At 41.2% G+C, this 17,876-nt stretch overlaps 1 protein-coding gene across 4 annotated transcripts in view; it reads right to left on the bottom strand.

The window, feature by feature from the left end:
• Positions 1–1,163: 1,163 nt before the first annotated feature.
• The window catches only part of HSF2BP (heat shock transcription factor 2 binding protein), a 34,908-nt gene continuing 18,195 nt past the window's right edge, over positions 1,164–17,876 (bottom strand). For 3 of the 4 annotated variants that reach the window (XM_074534484.1, XM_074534483.1, XM_074534482.1), the window contains exons 7-8: positions 14,367–14,470; positions 2,496–3,534 (exon numbers count right to left, since the gene is read on the bottom strand). In XM_074534484.1, coding sequence (XP_074390585.1) covers positions 3,326–3,534; positions 14,367–14,470 — 313 coding nt within the window. In that variant the 3' untranslated portion in view covers positions 2,496–3,325. Of the gene's footprint in view, positions 1,536–2,495; positions 3,535–14,366; positions 14,471–17,876 lie in introns of those variants that run through there. The other variant, XM_074534485.1, reaches the window with a different exon arrangement.

Consider the following 17,876-nt stretch of genomic DNA (forward strand, 5'->3'; position numbering starts at 1 on the left):
TCTTCTCTTCCAACAGGGATCTCTGGAGCTTATCAACACACAAGATTATAAAATGCTGTATGCAAACAGCAGGGCAATCTGAAAACTTGCTTATCTGTTATTGCAAAATAGACACCAAAGGGTAGGATTCACTTCACCTAATTTTAGCCATCTAAATAGTTGGCATCTCATCTCAATAAGTCAGTGCAGCTTCCACCATGGCCAATGGCATGAGATTCCCTCCTCTTTTAGGATGGAAAAAGGAATAGCAAAGAAGGCACTGATGCTGCTGGTGGGGGAGAACAGATCAATAGTTTGTGACAGATGCCAAGGTATGGGAGAATCCCACCATGACATGCCCAAGAGGATGCATGGGGTGTAACAGACTCCTGTGGGGAAAGTACAGGACCTCACTCCACAGAGATTAGGTTCAACTCAGCCCTAGAGCTGTGGGGGAGCAGGAGGGGCTGGTCCCTGGCTCCATCAAATGGGGGATTAGGGAAGGAAGGAACCTGAAAAACAGCAGAATGATCTAACAGCTCATCATGCAATCTGCAACTACTAATGTCCATTTCATTTCACTACAACATTTAAATATGAGACACCTTGAACATTTCAAATACTCTGAAATGTTTAAGGGTCCAGCTTATCCCTGGCTTTTATCCACTCACCTTGTTTCAGCATCATTTGACCCAGTCACACTTCTTTTTCCAACTAAAAAAGTATTATGAATTTGCTTCCCTGTGATAAGTTTCCCTTCAATTCTGTCTTTTTCTTTTCCATAAACTCAGTTAATTGTGAACACCTACAAAAAGTAAGCTTAGGAAAAACACAGAGACTTTCCTAGAGAACTGCTTGACAAAGGTTCTTCTCTGATGTTTCTGATACTTTTTCCCCGCTAGTATTTTAAAATATACACTGTATTTCACAGATGAGGTGAGTTTTTCCTATTTTTCAGTCTTGCATAATGAAACACTTTGTACAGAAAAAAAACTTTCTCGAGGTTGGTGGGTCACTGATGATTTGGCTCTGAATAAACAGTCCTGGCAAGCTACACCTGAAAATAAAGTCGTCTGGGAGACACTGAAAGAAGATAATAATCACATCTGAGCAGCTTGCTGGGGAAAGCTGTATCTCAAATCACCACTTTGAGCATGGCTGACCATGCCAGTGGACACACAATTGAGATGAACAGTCCTGACTGCTTTGTTTCCTGATTTCACATGGAAATGAGGTGCAGATGCACTCATTGCCAGTCCCTTTCATAAGGCTGAATTTGGCCCATCACCACAGTTTGCTTACCTGGTCATGAGCACCTGTGTCACACCCAGCTTGTGCACACCACATTGGCCCTTGGAAAGTCTTGGTTCCAGGTTGGGAAGGGCAGGGAAATTTTCAAGAAATATCTCAAATCCACAGGACTGAGGCTCCATGAGTTTTTCTGTGAGCAGAACTACTTTTTTCTTTTTCTGTTATTTACTGGCTTCCAAAGTTTGATGAAAGACCTTTGTGAGCAGATAATTCAATGCAAAGTGGATGATGCCCTTCAGTGTTTCCTAAAATCAAACACTTTCATGAGCTGATATTCCAGGAAACTACCAATTATCATTTTGATCCCTTTAGGATTAAACTCTAGGAGGATTAACTAGGATAGCAAGATAAGAAAACAAATCCAAAGAAAGCACACTTTACAGAAGATTTAAATCCTTCCACAAATCTGCACTTGGTAAGTTCAATGTAGTTCTGAATCAGACATGGCAGAACTCAGTGCAACTCACCCGTGTATGTGAGATCTTAATCTTCATTTTACAGCCCCAAACCAGAGTGTTGCCATCTGCAGCATCTGAGCCAAGTAATTTCAAGCTGATTTATTACATTTCTATCTCTGAACATCCATCATTCTGCAAACAGCCTAAAGGGAGATGCCCTACACCTTAACTTATACTTTTTACAGTGGTCTCCCTCTAAAGATGTCTGCCAATCATAATATTGAAATCCTATGAAGTTTACTTCATGTTTTCTGTAATTAGAAGTCCACACTGCATTTTGTTAACACACTGGGTTCCCAGATGAGCTGCAATAACTTTGGTATGCAAAAAGGTGCTACCACAGCACCGCACGTCTCATTTGCTGTTCCCTTAAATAGCCTCACTTAACTGGCTCTGTTTCTGACATCACAGAAATGAATGCTATTATTTTCTAAATACATTATAAATTCTCCTAATATCCAGCACCAAGTGTTTGTATTTACCCCTGAGATAAGCAAGCTGTACTCAGAAGCTCCAACAAACCCCAGGGTTGTGAGGGGAGGTGATGCTGCTCACGACAGAGCAGCAGCTCATTTTAGCCTCTTCAGCACACAACTGGGTACCACAGACAACAGCAATTTATTTCCCTTCTCAGGGCTTTTCTAAAAACAATAGCCCAGTTTCTAGCACGCCTGGCAGCAACAGATCAGCTTGACTTGCAGTTAGGAGTGAAACTGAATACAAATTTTGAAAGCAGAATCCATTACATGCTACAGAATTTCAGTTTTCTTTTATTACAATAGGAAGAGAGAGGTGAAAAATAACAATAAAACTGGAACTTGGGGTGCATTCAGACACAGAAGAGTTATGAAAGGCAACAGAGTTTTTCTCACAGTACAGTCATTCTTAAGGATGGACCAAAAGGATTATTTACCTCTGCAGTGAACTGTTATCAAGGAATGAGAATATTTTACCCCATCTAGACAGCAAATACACAACATAACCACAGATTTTCATTATCAATAAAATTCTGCTCCAAGAAATAGAGCCAGTACCATCTCTACCAGACAATCCAAGGTTTTATTTGGGTATCTAAAACCCAACAGGCTTTCCCAAGTTGGATTTTAGTTGGATCAATTTGAATTCCCGAAAAGGATTTTGTCAGAGGAACTTGGGGTGCGTTCTGACACAGAAGAGTTATGAAAGGCAACAGAGTTTTTCTCACAGTACAGTCATTCTTAAGGATGCACCAAAAGGATTATTTACCTCTGCAGTGAACTGTTATCAAGGAATGAGAATATCCCATCTAGACAGTAAATATACAACATAACCACAGACCATTTTGGAAACCCCTTATCAATAAAATTCTGCTCCAAAAAATTCAGCCAGTCCCATCACTACCAGACCACCCAAGGTTTTATTTGGTCATCTAAAAGGTTTTCCCAAGTTGGATTTTAGTTGGGTTAATTCAAATTCCCGAAAAGTATTTTGTCAGAGGAACTCAGGCAGAGGTTTGTTTTTTTTTCAGTCAAGCCCATCTCCAACAACTCCTGCAGCATAAAAATCTCAGGAAGACGATTTGGTGTCGCAGAGCTCTTCTACGCTTCATACTCAATGACCTTCAGGTCCTCGAGGAGCTCCTTGGCGAGCGCCTGCAGCTCGGCGTGGCGGCTCTGGGCCAGGGCCACGATGCGCTGGAAGGGCAGCGTCTCGCGCACCTCGGCGCCCGCCCGCGCCAGCACCTCCGGCTCCAGCAGCACCGACTGCAGCAGCCGCAGGGCGTGCAGGCACACCTCGCTGTCCGGGTCTGAGAGCAGGGCAGAAAAACATCCAGACCTCGTTAGTGTTGGGAGCCAGGGCATTCCTCTCTCAGAATCTCTGCTGGGCAGAGTGACTCTGAGATGCGTACGAGCTTCTTTTGTTCCTCCCGGCCTTCGAAGAAGGAGTCGGGATTCTTTCATTCTCATTCTCAAGGTCGTTTATTATTTTTTATCTATAACATTTTTTATCTATAACATCTATAGATAATTTTTTTTATCTATAACATTTTTAATCTATTATATAAAATATAATATCTATATTTTATCTATATTATTTTTTTGACCTGCCGCAGGTTGGGTTGAGGCACACTGCCTGCCTCAGAGGCGGTGTTGTCTTTTTATACTAAAAACTACGTGTTCATTATTTACCATAACTTCCCAATACCTATCACCTATATTAGACAGTGAGCTTCTACTCTAAACTAATCTAAAAGTGCCAACATCACAGCAGAAGATGGAGGCCAAGAAGAAGAAGAAGAAGAAGAAGAAGAAGAAGAAGGAGAAAGACTGGACACATCTAAATTCTTCCATCTTGACTCCTGAACTTCTATTCTAAAAACCATTATTTACCATAAGTTATTGACCATAACTTCCCAATACCTATCACCTATTATTAAATTATTATAAACTATTATTTAAATAATAAATATAAATTAATTCAAATAATATTTATTAATTTAATAGTATTTATTATTTAAATTAATTTAAATAATAAATATAAACTATTATTTAAACTAATATAAACTATTACTTACCGTAAGTTATTTACTATAACTTATATAAGTTATTTACCATAACTTCCCAATACCTATCACCTATGTTAGACAGTGAGCTTCTACTCTAAACTGATCTACAAGTAACAGCATCACAGCAGAAGATGGAGGCCAAGAAGAAGAAGGAGAAAGACCAAACACGTCTAGATTCTTCCATCTTGCCTCCTGAACTTCTATTCTAAAAATCCAAAAATCTATTTTTCACCCTGTGACTAACTAACTATTATTCTTCTTAAACTCTCCTGGCTTGTAATTCTTCATATATGGTTGGTAATTGTTTCTTCTAGGGGCTAAATCAAAGGCACAGGGTCTTGGGCTCTGTGCCAAGGTCTCTGAGTCCCCTGGGCAGGGGCTGGAGCCCTCCAGGGCAGCCAGATGGATTTCCTGGGTTCCGACATTCCTCTGGCTGCCCTGGGTGATTTGAGACCCTGGCAGGGGCCTGAGAGACCTTGGCATGGAGTCAAAGACACCTGTGCCTTTGATTTTAGCCCATGAAAAAATTACCAACTTTGTGTGAAGATTTACAAGCCACAAGAGTTTGAGGAGAATGATAGTGAATTTATCACAGAGTGAAAAAGTAGAATTTTGGGGTATTAGAATTGGGGTTCAAGAGACACGATGGAGGAATGTGGGCATGTCCTGTCCTTCTCCTTCTTCTTGTCCTCCATCTTCTGCTGGGATGGTGACACTTTTTGATTAGCTTAAAGACAAACTATCTAACATAAGTGATAAGCATTAGAAAATTATTGTAAATAAAGTACATGTTATTTGTAGTATAAAAAGTTAACACCATCCCAAGAACAGTCGCTGTACCACAACCTGACCTGCTGGACAAACCTCAGCAGGTCAAAAGAAAAATGTAATAAATAAATTAAAAAAAAACAACCCTAAAAAGCAAGACTGGCAAATCTCAACTTCTTCTTCAGTCGTGGGGCTAAGAAAAAAAAAAGACTTTCTAATGCCTCAAAAGTCATCTCAACCACAAAAACCCAAGAGTTAAAAGTGGGTCTGAAAGGATCCACCAGGCACACAGGGAATAAAGGAAGTGTTGTAATTCCCAGGTGCTGTTTGCTGCTGGCTAGCTCTAGGAGGTACCTGCAAACCACATTTTTGTCCTCCCTCAGCAGCTTCTGCCCAGCAGTGTTTGTGAGGGAGAGATAATCAGGAAGCTTTCTCTTGTTTCTCAGATGTTGAAACTGCTGTAAAGCAGGGAATTTATCAACCTGAATTTACCCAGTCAGTACCCAGGATGTACTGTTGGATGCAATCCAATTTAAGAGCAGAACAAACTGTATCCCATGATTATTCAGACTTAAAAAAACAAACAGATTAACAATCTGCAGTAAATCATCAGGCTTTTCTTTAATTTCTTTTTATATGAGCCTTTGGATTTCCTCAAAGCTCAATAAAATATTAATCTTAATAAAATTTTCTAGCAACCACATATCAACCTTTCAAGTGTTTAATTCAGTCTGCACAAAATTGAAATGGGTATTGAAGCAGTGCTGCTCAGGAATGTGCCAGGGAAATGCAGCAAAGACCTTTGACTGACTTAAGCCAGAAAGACATGTAATAACTCCTCTGCTAAGAACACAGGATGCATTTTTAATTACTGAAACATTAGGAGCATTACATTTTAATCATTTGCAACGGCCCATTTGCATTTAATGGTTTACAGCTTTATCAAAAGCATGTGGTAGAAAGACTTCCCTATTCTGCATATTCCAAATGAAAACATTTAATATATTTTTACAGCTGAAGCAGTTATTTGTCCCACGTGCCATGCATTTTTAATGTGTTTTTCATTAGCATACCTAGTCCTCGGCAAGCTTTTGATAAAGGATTGTGCAGAAAGGTTGACAAAATTAATTCAGATCACTTTGAGCACAAAATCACCAGAGAGACTAAAATCTCACTGAAGGAGCATAAAACCAGTGCAGTGATGAACCAGAGTGCACTGAGTTTGGAGGAGGTATTTGGTGGGGCTGAGACAAGTTCTTTCCTTTCCTGGCTTATTTCACATGTAACACTGGTGACCTGAAAAAGGACTGAGAATTATTCATTAAAGCATAAGGGTTGAAAGCACCCAGGGGGGCAGAGAACAGGATGTGATGGACACTGAAGAAGACTCTAGATTTCAGCATGAAACTCACTGCTGAGATGGGGATTTTTAAGTCATTCCAAACAGCACAAGGCTGAAGAATAATATTAAAGATTGTGACATCTGATCTACACCCAAAAGCCAGGCACTCTCTCTTCCCCCATTTTCCATCATAAATGGAAATTATCAAGTGTTAACCTCTTAAGAAAGAAGTTCTACTTTCTCCTGAAAACCAGCAGAGTGGGGTATAATCTGAGGACACAGGTATTGTCCAACCTCAAAATATAACATGCATTTTCTCCTTTCTGCGCAATGAGAATCTTGGCTGTTGGGCATGCTGGACAATTTTAAACATGTCAGACCAATAAAGGGCCTGTGATTAGTGCTGCAGACCCATGGCACAGCCACTCTTATTGCTGACACCCAGGCTGAAGGCTCTAAGGAGTCTCTTTCCATCATCACCTCCAGCAGTACCTGCAGGTGCAACTTTCTGAGTGATGAGCACTCAACTCTTGGGGAAATGCTGCAGCTCAGCCTCACAGGCAGCAAGACTTTATGTCCAACTTCCTGGCCAGAAACACTTCAATGAATCCTTCTGAAAAAACCTAGGTACAGGTTTTGGTTTTCAGACTTATTCTGACCTAATCAAACATGACTAAAACCTTGAATTTGTCTTCCCTTGCCTTCCATTTTTTGCCTCCATGATTTCCACACGGTGTATTTTTTAATGCCTATTTTTTAGCCTGATACAATGTTCAAACTCTGCACAGATCACCTCCCCCTTTTTCTGTTCTTAGTATTATTCTACATTTATTCATTGGAAATAACAGCCACAAACTACAGCTCAAATAGGTAAGAAGAAAGAAGCTTTGGGGAGTGAAATCTATGTAGTTCATTTACAATCTCCCTCTGTGTGACATTATTCCTCCTTGAAATAAAGCCACTAATACTTTTAATGGCTTGCAGTACTGCTGGGAAGCTTCATATATGTAAGATGAAAAGAGCTTTGTTATTAATACTGTTACAGGAATCAATATTAATATTATCTGCAAGTGTTTAAAGGCTGTAGAAATTAAAGAATCGATCAGGGGAGATGCCTTAGCAGGGGAGCCAAGAAAATGAGGATCTGTAGGAGATCAGGAAATGATTTCCAGCTTGACAAACAAGAATGTTTTCCAGTAAGAGCAGAGAGGTTCTAGGAAGAATCCCTAGCAGCAGCCAGGGAAGCTCAACAGTTTGAGTCACTCAAATGAAGAACAGATTAGGCACGCGGGCATCCAGAAAAGGAAGGAAATGATCCTGCACCAAAAGATGACTTAATACACATTTAACCTCAGATTGCCATTGTTTTGAATGTATTCTGAGATGTTCTGAGTTAAATAAATACATATGCCTTAAAATACACTCCCTGAGGATTACATGTGGTTTTGAGAATACTACTTATTGAGGATAATCATGCTTCCTAAGAGGATTTTAAAAAAATACCAGAGAAATCATTCTCTTGTCTCCAATATCATTAGGGACGTTTTCTAAAAGCCCTGTCTACAAAGCACTCAGAGAAATGCAAGGAATCTTCATTATTCAGCATTATATTTATGTCAACAGCTTCCAGATTTAGTCATTTCTACACTAGCTGCGTAACATTTTGTTTGTACAAGATCAAAAAAAATCCTTTAGCTGTAATCAAATCAGTGCATCACATCCTCCCAACCACCAGCACACACATCTCCAACGACAATTTCAAAACTATCACCATTATTTCTGGAGAAGAGGGGGGAGAAATCAGGCTGCTTGCCTCAGCCAGGATCACAAACCGTAAGGTGCTGATGTAATTTTACCAAGGTGTTGAAACTGCTGGAGCTGGCTGACGTCCTGCAAGCTGCCAGCTCAGTTTGATGTCACTGCCTTTCAGTCACTGACAAAAGGCAGCTGATAACGTGCATGGATTTTAGTCACATCTGTCATTAGCACCAGGCCCCTCAGATGAACTGTCCCCTACAGCGGTGTTTAAGTAATTGCATTACATCAGTGCTGAACAGCTTATCCACAATTGGCTCAGAGTTGTGTGAACGCAATTTACACGTGGCCACAGCATCCCCTGGCCACCTGAATGCAAGATTTATTGCAAGCACCCTGTTTACAGCTGGGTACAAGAGCACAGAAGTTCTCAAGGGCGAGTGCAAGGTCCTGCACATGGGTTGGGGCGATTCTGAGCACAAGCACAGGCTGGGGGATTGAGAGCAGCCCTGAGGAGAAGGGCTCAGGGGTGTTGCTGGATGAGAGGCTGGATATGAGCTGGCCATGTGCACTGACAGCCCAGAAAGCCAAAACTGTCCTGGGCTGCATCCAAAGCAGCAGGGGAGGGGGGAATTCTGCCCCTCTGCCCCACTCAGGTGAGACCCCACCTGCAGAGCTGCCTCCAGCCCTAGAGCTCACAATATAAGACATGGATCTGTTGGAGTGAGTCCAGAGGAGGGATATAAGGATGGTCAGAGGGCTGGGGCACCTCTGCTATGGAGACAGCTGAGAAAGTTGGGGCTGCTCAGCCTGGAGAAGGCTTTGGAGACACCTTAGAGCCTCTTCCAGTGCCTAAAGGAGCTACAAGAGAGGTGGAGAGGGACTTTGTACTAGGGAATGTAGTGACAGGACACGGGGCAATGGCTTTAAACTGCAAGAGGGGAGGGTTAGATTAAATATTATGAGGAAATTCCTCACTATGTGTGTGATAAAGCACAAGTTGGTCAGAGAAGCTGTGGATAGCTCATCCCTGCTTGAATTCTGAGCAAATTCAGGTTGGATGGACTTCTCAGCAACTTGGTCTAGTTGAAAGATGTCCCTGCCCACACCAAGGGGGTTGGAAGGAAATGCTCTTTAAGATCCCTTCCAATTTAAACCATTCTATGACTTTACAATTTCAAAAGCTTCCCACCACTGCTGTAGATAGGATTCAATTCAATTCCTGTCTGATTCCAGCAGGAAGGAGCAATCTGCTCTCAGCCTTTCCCTGTAATGAGCCTGTCAGACTCTCTGTGTTCACAGCACATCCAACAGAGACAGCCACAGCCATGGCTTCCCCTGAGTAAGATCTCTTTGCATTTCAGGCTTCCCCTGAGTAAAATCTCTTTGCATTTCAGTGCTGGCAGGGCTGAGGCAGCATCTGCAGCAGCAGTTTTCCAGACTATTCTATACTATTGATAGGTCTGAGGAGAAAAGAAATGTTGTGATGCTCTGAGGGGCAGGAGCAGGGAGAACACCAAAGTAGAAAAAAAGGCCAAGCTTTGCTGCTGCAATTCTTACAGACACAAATGCACTTTCTCTCTGCAAAACGTTTGCCCCTGCTCCTGTGTTACAGCTGGGTTTCTGTCAGTCTCCTCCCTGGCTGGGTGGCTGCTCCCACATGCAGTTCAGCTAAGGAGAATTCCCCACTCTCCTACAGAGACACGTTTGTCATGCTTTTATCAGGGAAATCCTTGAGAGAGACTCCTAGGATCCAAACTGAAGCAGCAATTCAGTCCCAATTTGCCTGGCCTCTGCTCAGGGGAAGAGAGGGAACAGGAGTTTGGTGGGTAACACTGCTCCTCACAGAACATCAATCTGCACGAGCTGTTAGGCAAGGCAAGGACCTTGTCCAGAAGGTCCTGTCAGACGGCAAGGACAGCCCAGAGCTCCATCTGGGCAAGCAGCTGAGTATGGAAAAGGGCAAGCATTCCATGAGACTCGCCCTGGCCACTCTTCCAGCCCCTGAGATGGCTGAGGCTCAGGGAATGAGCTGACATCCCTGCATTTACCCAAATGGATGTGCTCTTAAAGGGCAAGCCTCTCCTCAAGATTAATTTCATCATCTGAAGAATGACATGAAGATTAATCAGGGGCAGTTTAGGCTGGATATCAGAAGGTTTTTCAGCAAGAGGGTGGGCAGGCACTAGAATAAGCTCCACAGGGAAATTGTCACAGCCCCAAGCCTGCCAGAGTTCAAGCAGCATTTGGACAACATTCTCAGGCACATGGTGGGACTCTTGAGATGTTTTGTGGGGTCAGGAGTTGGACTCAATGATCCTGATGTGTCCTTTCCAACTCAGCATATTCTATGGTTCTATGACAAGAGGATGAAATTGTTGAGCACTTGAAAGACTGGGTTTGATTTATGAACCAAAATTTGTTTTATACAGACATCAGTTTATAAATATGATGGTTCTGTTTGTCCAGATGTTTTTTAAATAACAGGCTGCCATGCAAATAACCTGAAATTTCAAAAGCTCTCACAGCCATAACAAATTCAGACAGAAAACCTTCAGAGTTAGTAATGAAAAGCAAATATTGAGGGTGCAGGCAGCAGAGTGAGAATGTGCTTCATACAAGCATTTCTAATAGAGACCATCATTTGCAAAGAATTTGGATAAACAAGGTTGGATTTCCACATGGAACTGTGGTGGAGGAAACTGAAGGGCAAGATCTAAAATTAGTCCTATTTCTCTCTTTGTGTTTTGTTTAATGAAGTACCTGGAGCAATTTCCCAGCTATGGACAAGAAATGTCACTGACAAAGTGTCTCTGAATTCCATGCTTTCTCAAGTATCCAGAGAGACAAATTTTTTAAACTGCCTGAATTCAAAGAAAAGTGGGGAAAAAAATAAAATAAAGACACACAGTGTTGAAAAAACCCAACCAACCAAAAAACCTCAACCAAACAGAAAGCAGAGAAGAACCTAGACTCCTTTCCTCCAGCACTCATTTGTTGGTAGATGTTCTGCATGATCAAAACTGAAAAACATTAAATTTAGTCTTTAATAATAATACCTCAGCTGATTGTTATTTCTTATTCTTCAAGAGATCCGTGGCAGAGTAATGTTCCAATCCACTTCTTTGGGAGTTACAGAATGGAGGTCTTATTGCATCTTTAGATGGAAAACACCAGAAAAAAAAAAAACAACCTGACAAATCTCAGGTGGATTTCTACCCAATATGATACAAGCTTCTTTTTCTGTGGCTGGGGACAGGGCTTCTTTAAATCTGAGAGTTATGTGAAACCCTCAGCCAGGACACCAACACAAGGACAGCAGCTGATGGGGGAAACTAAAGCTGCCTGTTTTGTCCAAGATGGGAACAGCTGCTCTGCAAACAAATGGTGCTCCACAAGAGGAGAACTTGAGCATGGACTCATCCCACAAGCTGCTCCATGGACAGAAATCTGAGTCATCATTCATGTGCTTTATGTTGGTGCCAGGCTGGGAAGGTGTAGGCAGGCACAGCTGATACCTACACAGAGGATTCAGTGATCACTGTTGGTTATTAAAGGGTATTCATCTTTTAGAAAGTTTTTAAAAGGCAGGAAAAAAAGGGAAGAAAAAGTCCCCCTTATGAAGTGATGAAACTACAGAGACCTGCATTATCTTCAAAAATAGTGTCAAACATTTGGTTTTCTCCTATGATCAGAACAGCCTCCAGCAGAAAGAGTTATTAAGAATTCTTGTTAGTGAACATGAAGTCACAGCAGCTCATCCAAGTTTCCCAAAGACAGCAGGACAGTTTGCTGTTAACATTCTTACTCCACTAGGAGCCTTTATTAGATTTTTTCCCTTCTTTCTCTTCCAAGTGGTGCATTCAACATCGAGGCACATTTCTGTCTCTTCAAAAATGCTGCGAGACAACTTGAATCAAATCCCTCTTTGCCTCAGATACAACAAAGGGAAATAAAGAAAACTGAGTCAATTCTTTTCCTCTCTTCATTTAATGGGAAGGACATTCTTCTTCAGGGGACAAGGAAAGGCAGAGCCTAAGAGCTCAGAGAAGGAATTTGAGGGAGTTATCAGCTGCATACAAGGCAGTGGGAGAAGGATGGGCCTGATGTACAGGCTGAGGTCATGGACATTTGGAGATTGACAATGGAAAAGCAAACAGGATGATTCTCTGAAAATAAAAAAAAAAAAATCAGAGGATGAATTCTGGGGCCTCTCTTAGTGGGAATGGTGATAAAAGCACACAAATCTGGAAAGCTGTCATGTCATAAGCCCTAATCAAAACAGGCTTTGAAGGAGCTTCCTGCAGGCAGGCAGCACATCCAGGAAACTCTGCCAGCACAGGGCAGTGCTCTACTCCCCTGCAGGGAAAACCAGGACCTTATCCTGTGGCAGCTCCAGGTGTTTGTGAGCTGAATCTTGGCCAGCAGAACCTGAAGATGCTGGTCAGGGAAACAGGAGAGGAGCAAGACTGGGAGGAAGCTGCTGAATTTTCCAAGTAGAGTCATTTAGAAATAGATTAAATGTTGGAAAACTACAGAGATCTCATAGAAAATGATGGGAACAAGATCAGGTCTTGGATCTGACCCCTCATCTGATACCCAAACCTGGCAGCTCTCTCTTGACAGAAAGCAGATTTCCTCCAAAGTCAGGAATCTGAACCTGCAGAACTGCTTCATCTGAGAATCTTCCTTCCCTTGTTGTAACTGGAGAAGTTTATTATCAAAAAGTCAAAGAATTAGCCATGATCATGCTTCTTTCTACAACCCAGCCATAGGCAATTAGCACTTCCAAATTGCAGAGTAATCTATTTATTATTTCCATTAGTAGCTGCAAATTAATTGTAAATGTTTCCCATTTCATCCTCTTACTTGACCTAGGAGCCTTTTTCAGATGACAAACTGCATCAAATTATTACCTTTTTTGTTTTATCACAACAATTGGAAGGGCATGTTTGGGAACTCATAGACAGGATTCTTTGAGAGTGTTTTGGGTTGGTGTTTTTTGTTAGAACAGCTTAGGTATACATTAGCTAACATAAATTAAAAGGAAAACCTGGACTAAGACATGTAAAATTTCAAAGCACAGCTGAACAAAGGACCATGTATTTGATGTTCTCTGAGGATCCCATTTTTACCAAAATATATTAAAAACCCCTATAGAAATGGTGCTTTCCCTTACAAGGATTACTTAATTTCCTGAGACCTTGGAAGAGAGAGCCTGTGGCATTTCACAGCAGGAAATTATTTGATGAAAAGCTTGAGCAGCTACATTTTCTGTAAAACAGTTAAGGGAACCATAAGCTATACAAATAGCTTTCAGTTTACCAACCCTAACCAAAGCTTTTTCAAAAACTCAGCAACAAAATAATGTCTGGAAAAAGCAGATGCAATCTCCCTCATTTCAGCTACTCTAAGTATTTACCAGTCATACTCCAGCAAGGTTTCAGCAGCACAGAGGGATAATTAACCTCCCCAGTCCTGTCTGCACACCAAAATCTCCTCATAAATCCTGAGAAAGCACAGGCAGGGCAGTGTCACAGCTCTGTCCCCCTGCTGTCCCTCACGAGCTGGGCACAGCTGCCAGCCCAGGCCCACGTCAATCCCTGCTGGCTCCTGCTCAGGGATTTGAAACCTCGCAAAGAGCAGAGCCTTGATGTCACTCGTGCACCTGACAGTGACAACACGAGTCCTTGACGTCCTTGGAGTCCTGCACTGGCCAAAGGCACAGCTGGGAATGGCTCTCCAGCCCTGGAGCCCCAAATCCTATTAGAGCACAAAGCCTCTCCTCAGAAAGGGACGCTTTTGCAATAGGTCAGTGAAGTTACAGACTTGGCTTCTTCCCCCCACATGTGCCCATTTTCCTGTGCTAATGGTAGTGAGCTGGTATGTAGTTCCCCCTTAAGGTTCATTTTAAAGTTGGTATCAAGAAACAAGTGGCTTTTTTTAAACTACTTCAGCAAATTTCTCCATTCCATATTCTTAAATCTAACACCATTAAACTTCACATAAATGAAATATTACAGTGTCAAAATTTTTGTGGAAAATGCACATCTTATCCCTCCAACAATCTGCCCTTTATGTTTACTTTTATTCTGTCAAAAGTTAATCAGGTTACGGATATAACTTTCTGGTTTGTTATTTGCAACATCTACAGCAATTCTACAAAGTTCTGAAAGTCAGCGTTTACAAGGTTCTTAGAGCAACTTACCATTCAACAGCCACCAAAGCAGGGGAATAAAACCTGGACTTTCACTGATGTACTTCAAGCCTTTCAAGTTGATACTCACATTGTAAAGTGACATTAGCATTAGCCTAGAATTGAAAAAAAGGACATCTGAGGGCCTGTGATTTCTTTGCATGCTTCAGCACCTTTTGCCATTTGTGTCAAGCATGTACCAATGCAGAAACCTGTGCTAATAGTTTATATTTTGGTAACAGAGATAAATCTCAAATTATATATAAGCAATGTTGTGCAAACCTTTGTTTCTACTGTTAAACCACATATTCCAAACACGTGGAAAAGAGTAAGAAGGTCTCAGGGAGGGGCTGGAATGTTCTCTGTTCTGGAGCCAGCTTGGCTACTGCTCTCTCTCATGCCTGAGATAAACCTGTGTGTCACTGCCACCACGTCCAAACAAAAGGGAAATACAATTCCAAATGGACTTCACACCTCACATCCAATTCTCAAACAAGATCTCATGGCTTAAGCTCCTATGCCACCAGCAGACTTTTGGACATTCTGTGGACACCTTCAGAAAAGGCAGTGACCCATTGCAGGCTAAACTGAGTTTTAAGAGGTGTCATTTCTGTGCTCTGATTATTAAGGAGGAGAAGGAAGGAAGAGCAGATTTATTAAATCTGCAGCACCAGTGGCCACTGCCAAGCAGGGAGAGGTGCTCTGGATCTGAAATTGCAGCTGGTAAAGGCCACACATTGCTTTTCATCCAGCCCCTGCAGCTCTGGCCTTCCAGAACAAGCCCTGACAAAAGAGCACAGCACTACCTATAATCACCCAGAATGGAAATGATCAATAAACCATCATCTTATAATGGCAATGTTAACATTTCTTGAGAATGTCTTTTCCCCTTAATCTGTTTGACATTTGCAGTTAGAAATAAAGTGACGTAAAAAGGCGCTGCTGTGTTTGTATTTTTATTTCACTTGTTTGCTTTGTGCAGACAAAAGGGACTGGTGGTGCTGGTGATGCAGGGAAGTGCTGAGGTTTTTGGAGTGCTGGAACACCCCACCAGCCAATGCAGTGGCATATTAATATATAACAGCATATTTAATTAAACACACTCACCTAGGCACAACAGAGAAGCATTTCCAGGCCCTTTACAACCACCTTCACCTCCAGTATCAGCACATTCTAGTAAATATTTTTTGCAATAATAATTGCAGAAGTGCTTATTGAAGCAAACCTGACACAAATGATTACTGGATAAACAATATTTTCTGGTGTTTTTTTCTAAAATGTGAAGTGAGTCTTGATTATGCATTTCATATTCTTCCTACTTAGACAAGCCAAATTTAATTAACATCTTGTACTACTGTATCTGTCAGTGCTTTCTTTAAAATCTAGAACTAAATGCGCAGCTAAAGCCCCTTCTTGTCTCGTTAATACATGGGATTAGTATATAAAATGTACTATGATGTTTAAATATGTCTTTTTACTGGCTACTTTCAACTGCCACAAAAGCAAAGTTAAATGTTCTTAACCATTTAATTACAGCTACAAACAATTATGTAAATGTTTATTGATTTTGTAACAATTACAAACATTGAACAAACCCTACACCAATGAAAAGAAACCCTGAAGTGTTTCACATCTGCTATTTCAGAAAGGCAAGGACACCCCTGAGATTTCAGTCTCAGCACTCAGGTTGATGCCTGGGATATATTTATTCCATACTCCCAGACTACAGTGGATATCACAGCAGTTTTGGAGTGAGTGACAGGTTCTCCCTGTAATTTTTTTGTTTATGTATTCATCCAAATAGAAGACAGGATTGGTATAACAAGAAAAGAGAACCTCTCTCTTTATCAGCTTACTTTGATACAGCTGTGTGTAGAACAGGGCTCATGGTTTCCCCTGATTTGTCACACACCAATGAAAATATTTTTGAAAATAAAAGCTAGAAAATAATCATAAAACCTCAGAACTAAGCAAAAGACAACCACAGCATTTAAAATGAAAAGCCAAATTTTTTCTGCAACTGATTGGATTATGAGTTGATGTCCTTCCATGCAACACCATGGTGATACTTTAAGAAAAATACATTGCATTTCCATCTGTGAGGTGTAGTTTTAAAAATGTATCTGTCTGTATGAATATATATATAAACGTATGTGCAAACATTACTTATGATGACTCCAGAGTCCATTTTCACCTGACTTTGAAATGGCACTAGAATTTATATCCTTGTCTCACAGTTGTCTTTCATTCTGTCCTGGCTTATGCTCCCTATGGGAGGAGAAAATGGAGTTCATCTGACACATCTGCTTATGAAAATGCTGACTGAGGTTAACCAGCAGCTAAAAAACCTTACATGCAAAGAACAACTTAAAAACAAATCAACCAACCCTCCAAAACCCTTCTTTTCTGGGCTGGGAAACTGTAAAACTCCCCAGAAGGGTAAGAAAAAAATAAAGTCTTAGTTAGTAACAGGTTTTTCAAACATACAGAGCTCATAAAAAAAAAAGGGCTTTTTTTTGTTATGGACATGAAAGAAAAACACAGGAAAACATTTTGCACTAAAACATTTGAGCAAATCAGGCTCCCTCATTCTCTGACAAGGCCATGAAGAAATGTCCTTTCTGGCATTTGCTCTAATGTCAGAATACAGCAATTTTTAAAATCCAACAGCAAGTTCAGAGTAAGGAAAAAAAAATATTGGTTCAATGGGAATCAGAAAATATCATCATCATCATTGCACTGCATTCAAGCTATTGTAACACAAGCTTAGTATTTCTCACTTCTCAACCACCTTGAGCAAGCTCTTTTCCAAGCTTCCCTCCATTTGTTAGCCTACCAAACTGGCCCCTGTTGAATTCCTGCCACCTCATGGGATTGTTCTATGCATATTTTACCAGCAGTGCTGTCTTGGCAGCCAAGTTTACAGCACCATGGGTAATTCTTCTGCAAAGCAGGCAGATTTTGAAGTATAACAACAAGAAACCCCAGATATAAACTCAAAAGAAAGGCCCTCAAATCCAGTTACATTAATACAATATGAAATGATCAAAAAAAGTTTATCTAGACCCATAGACACATATCCACCTGAAATTCAGAGTGTGAGTGTAGGAACATCTTCCCTCCTCCTCTTAAAGTCCTCTTTTATTTTTACCCCATTTACAGATCTGAAACAGCATGGATCCTCTTTTCAGGATTTTTTTTTTGGTTTTGGTCAGTTGGTTTGATTTTTTTATACACATGAAGGCACAAATTACCTTGTATTTTGTAAACTGAGATCCTCATACAATTCTTTCAGTTGGGATGTTCTCAAAAAAAACCCTGCCACTGACTTTTAGGCCCAGTGCTTGGGAAACAGAGTAAATAAAAAATCATCAAGCCACTATCTACAGCACAGGCTGCTCAGCTTTCCCCTCACCAGCCAACAGGGAAAGGCAAACCCCTTCAGAGGAAAACCTGCTCCCCCTCACATGAGCCACCACCTGACAGCCCCAGTGAGTGTGGGAAGCAGCCCAGCAGGCAGCA

The sequence above is a fragment of the Zonotrichia albicollis genome, chromosome 2 (assembly GCF_047830755.1).
Source record: "Zonotrichia albicollis isolate bZonAlb1 chromosome 2, bZonAlb1.hap1, whole genome shotgun sequence".
Lineage (NCBI taxonomy): Eukaryota > Metazoa > Chordata > Aves > Passeriformes > Passerellidae > Zonotrichia > Zonotrichia albicollis.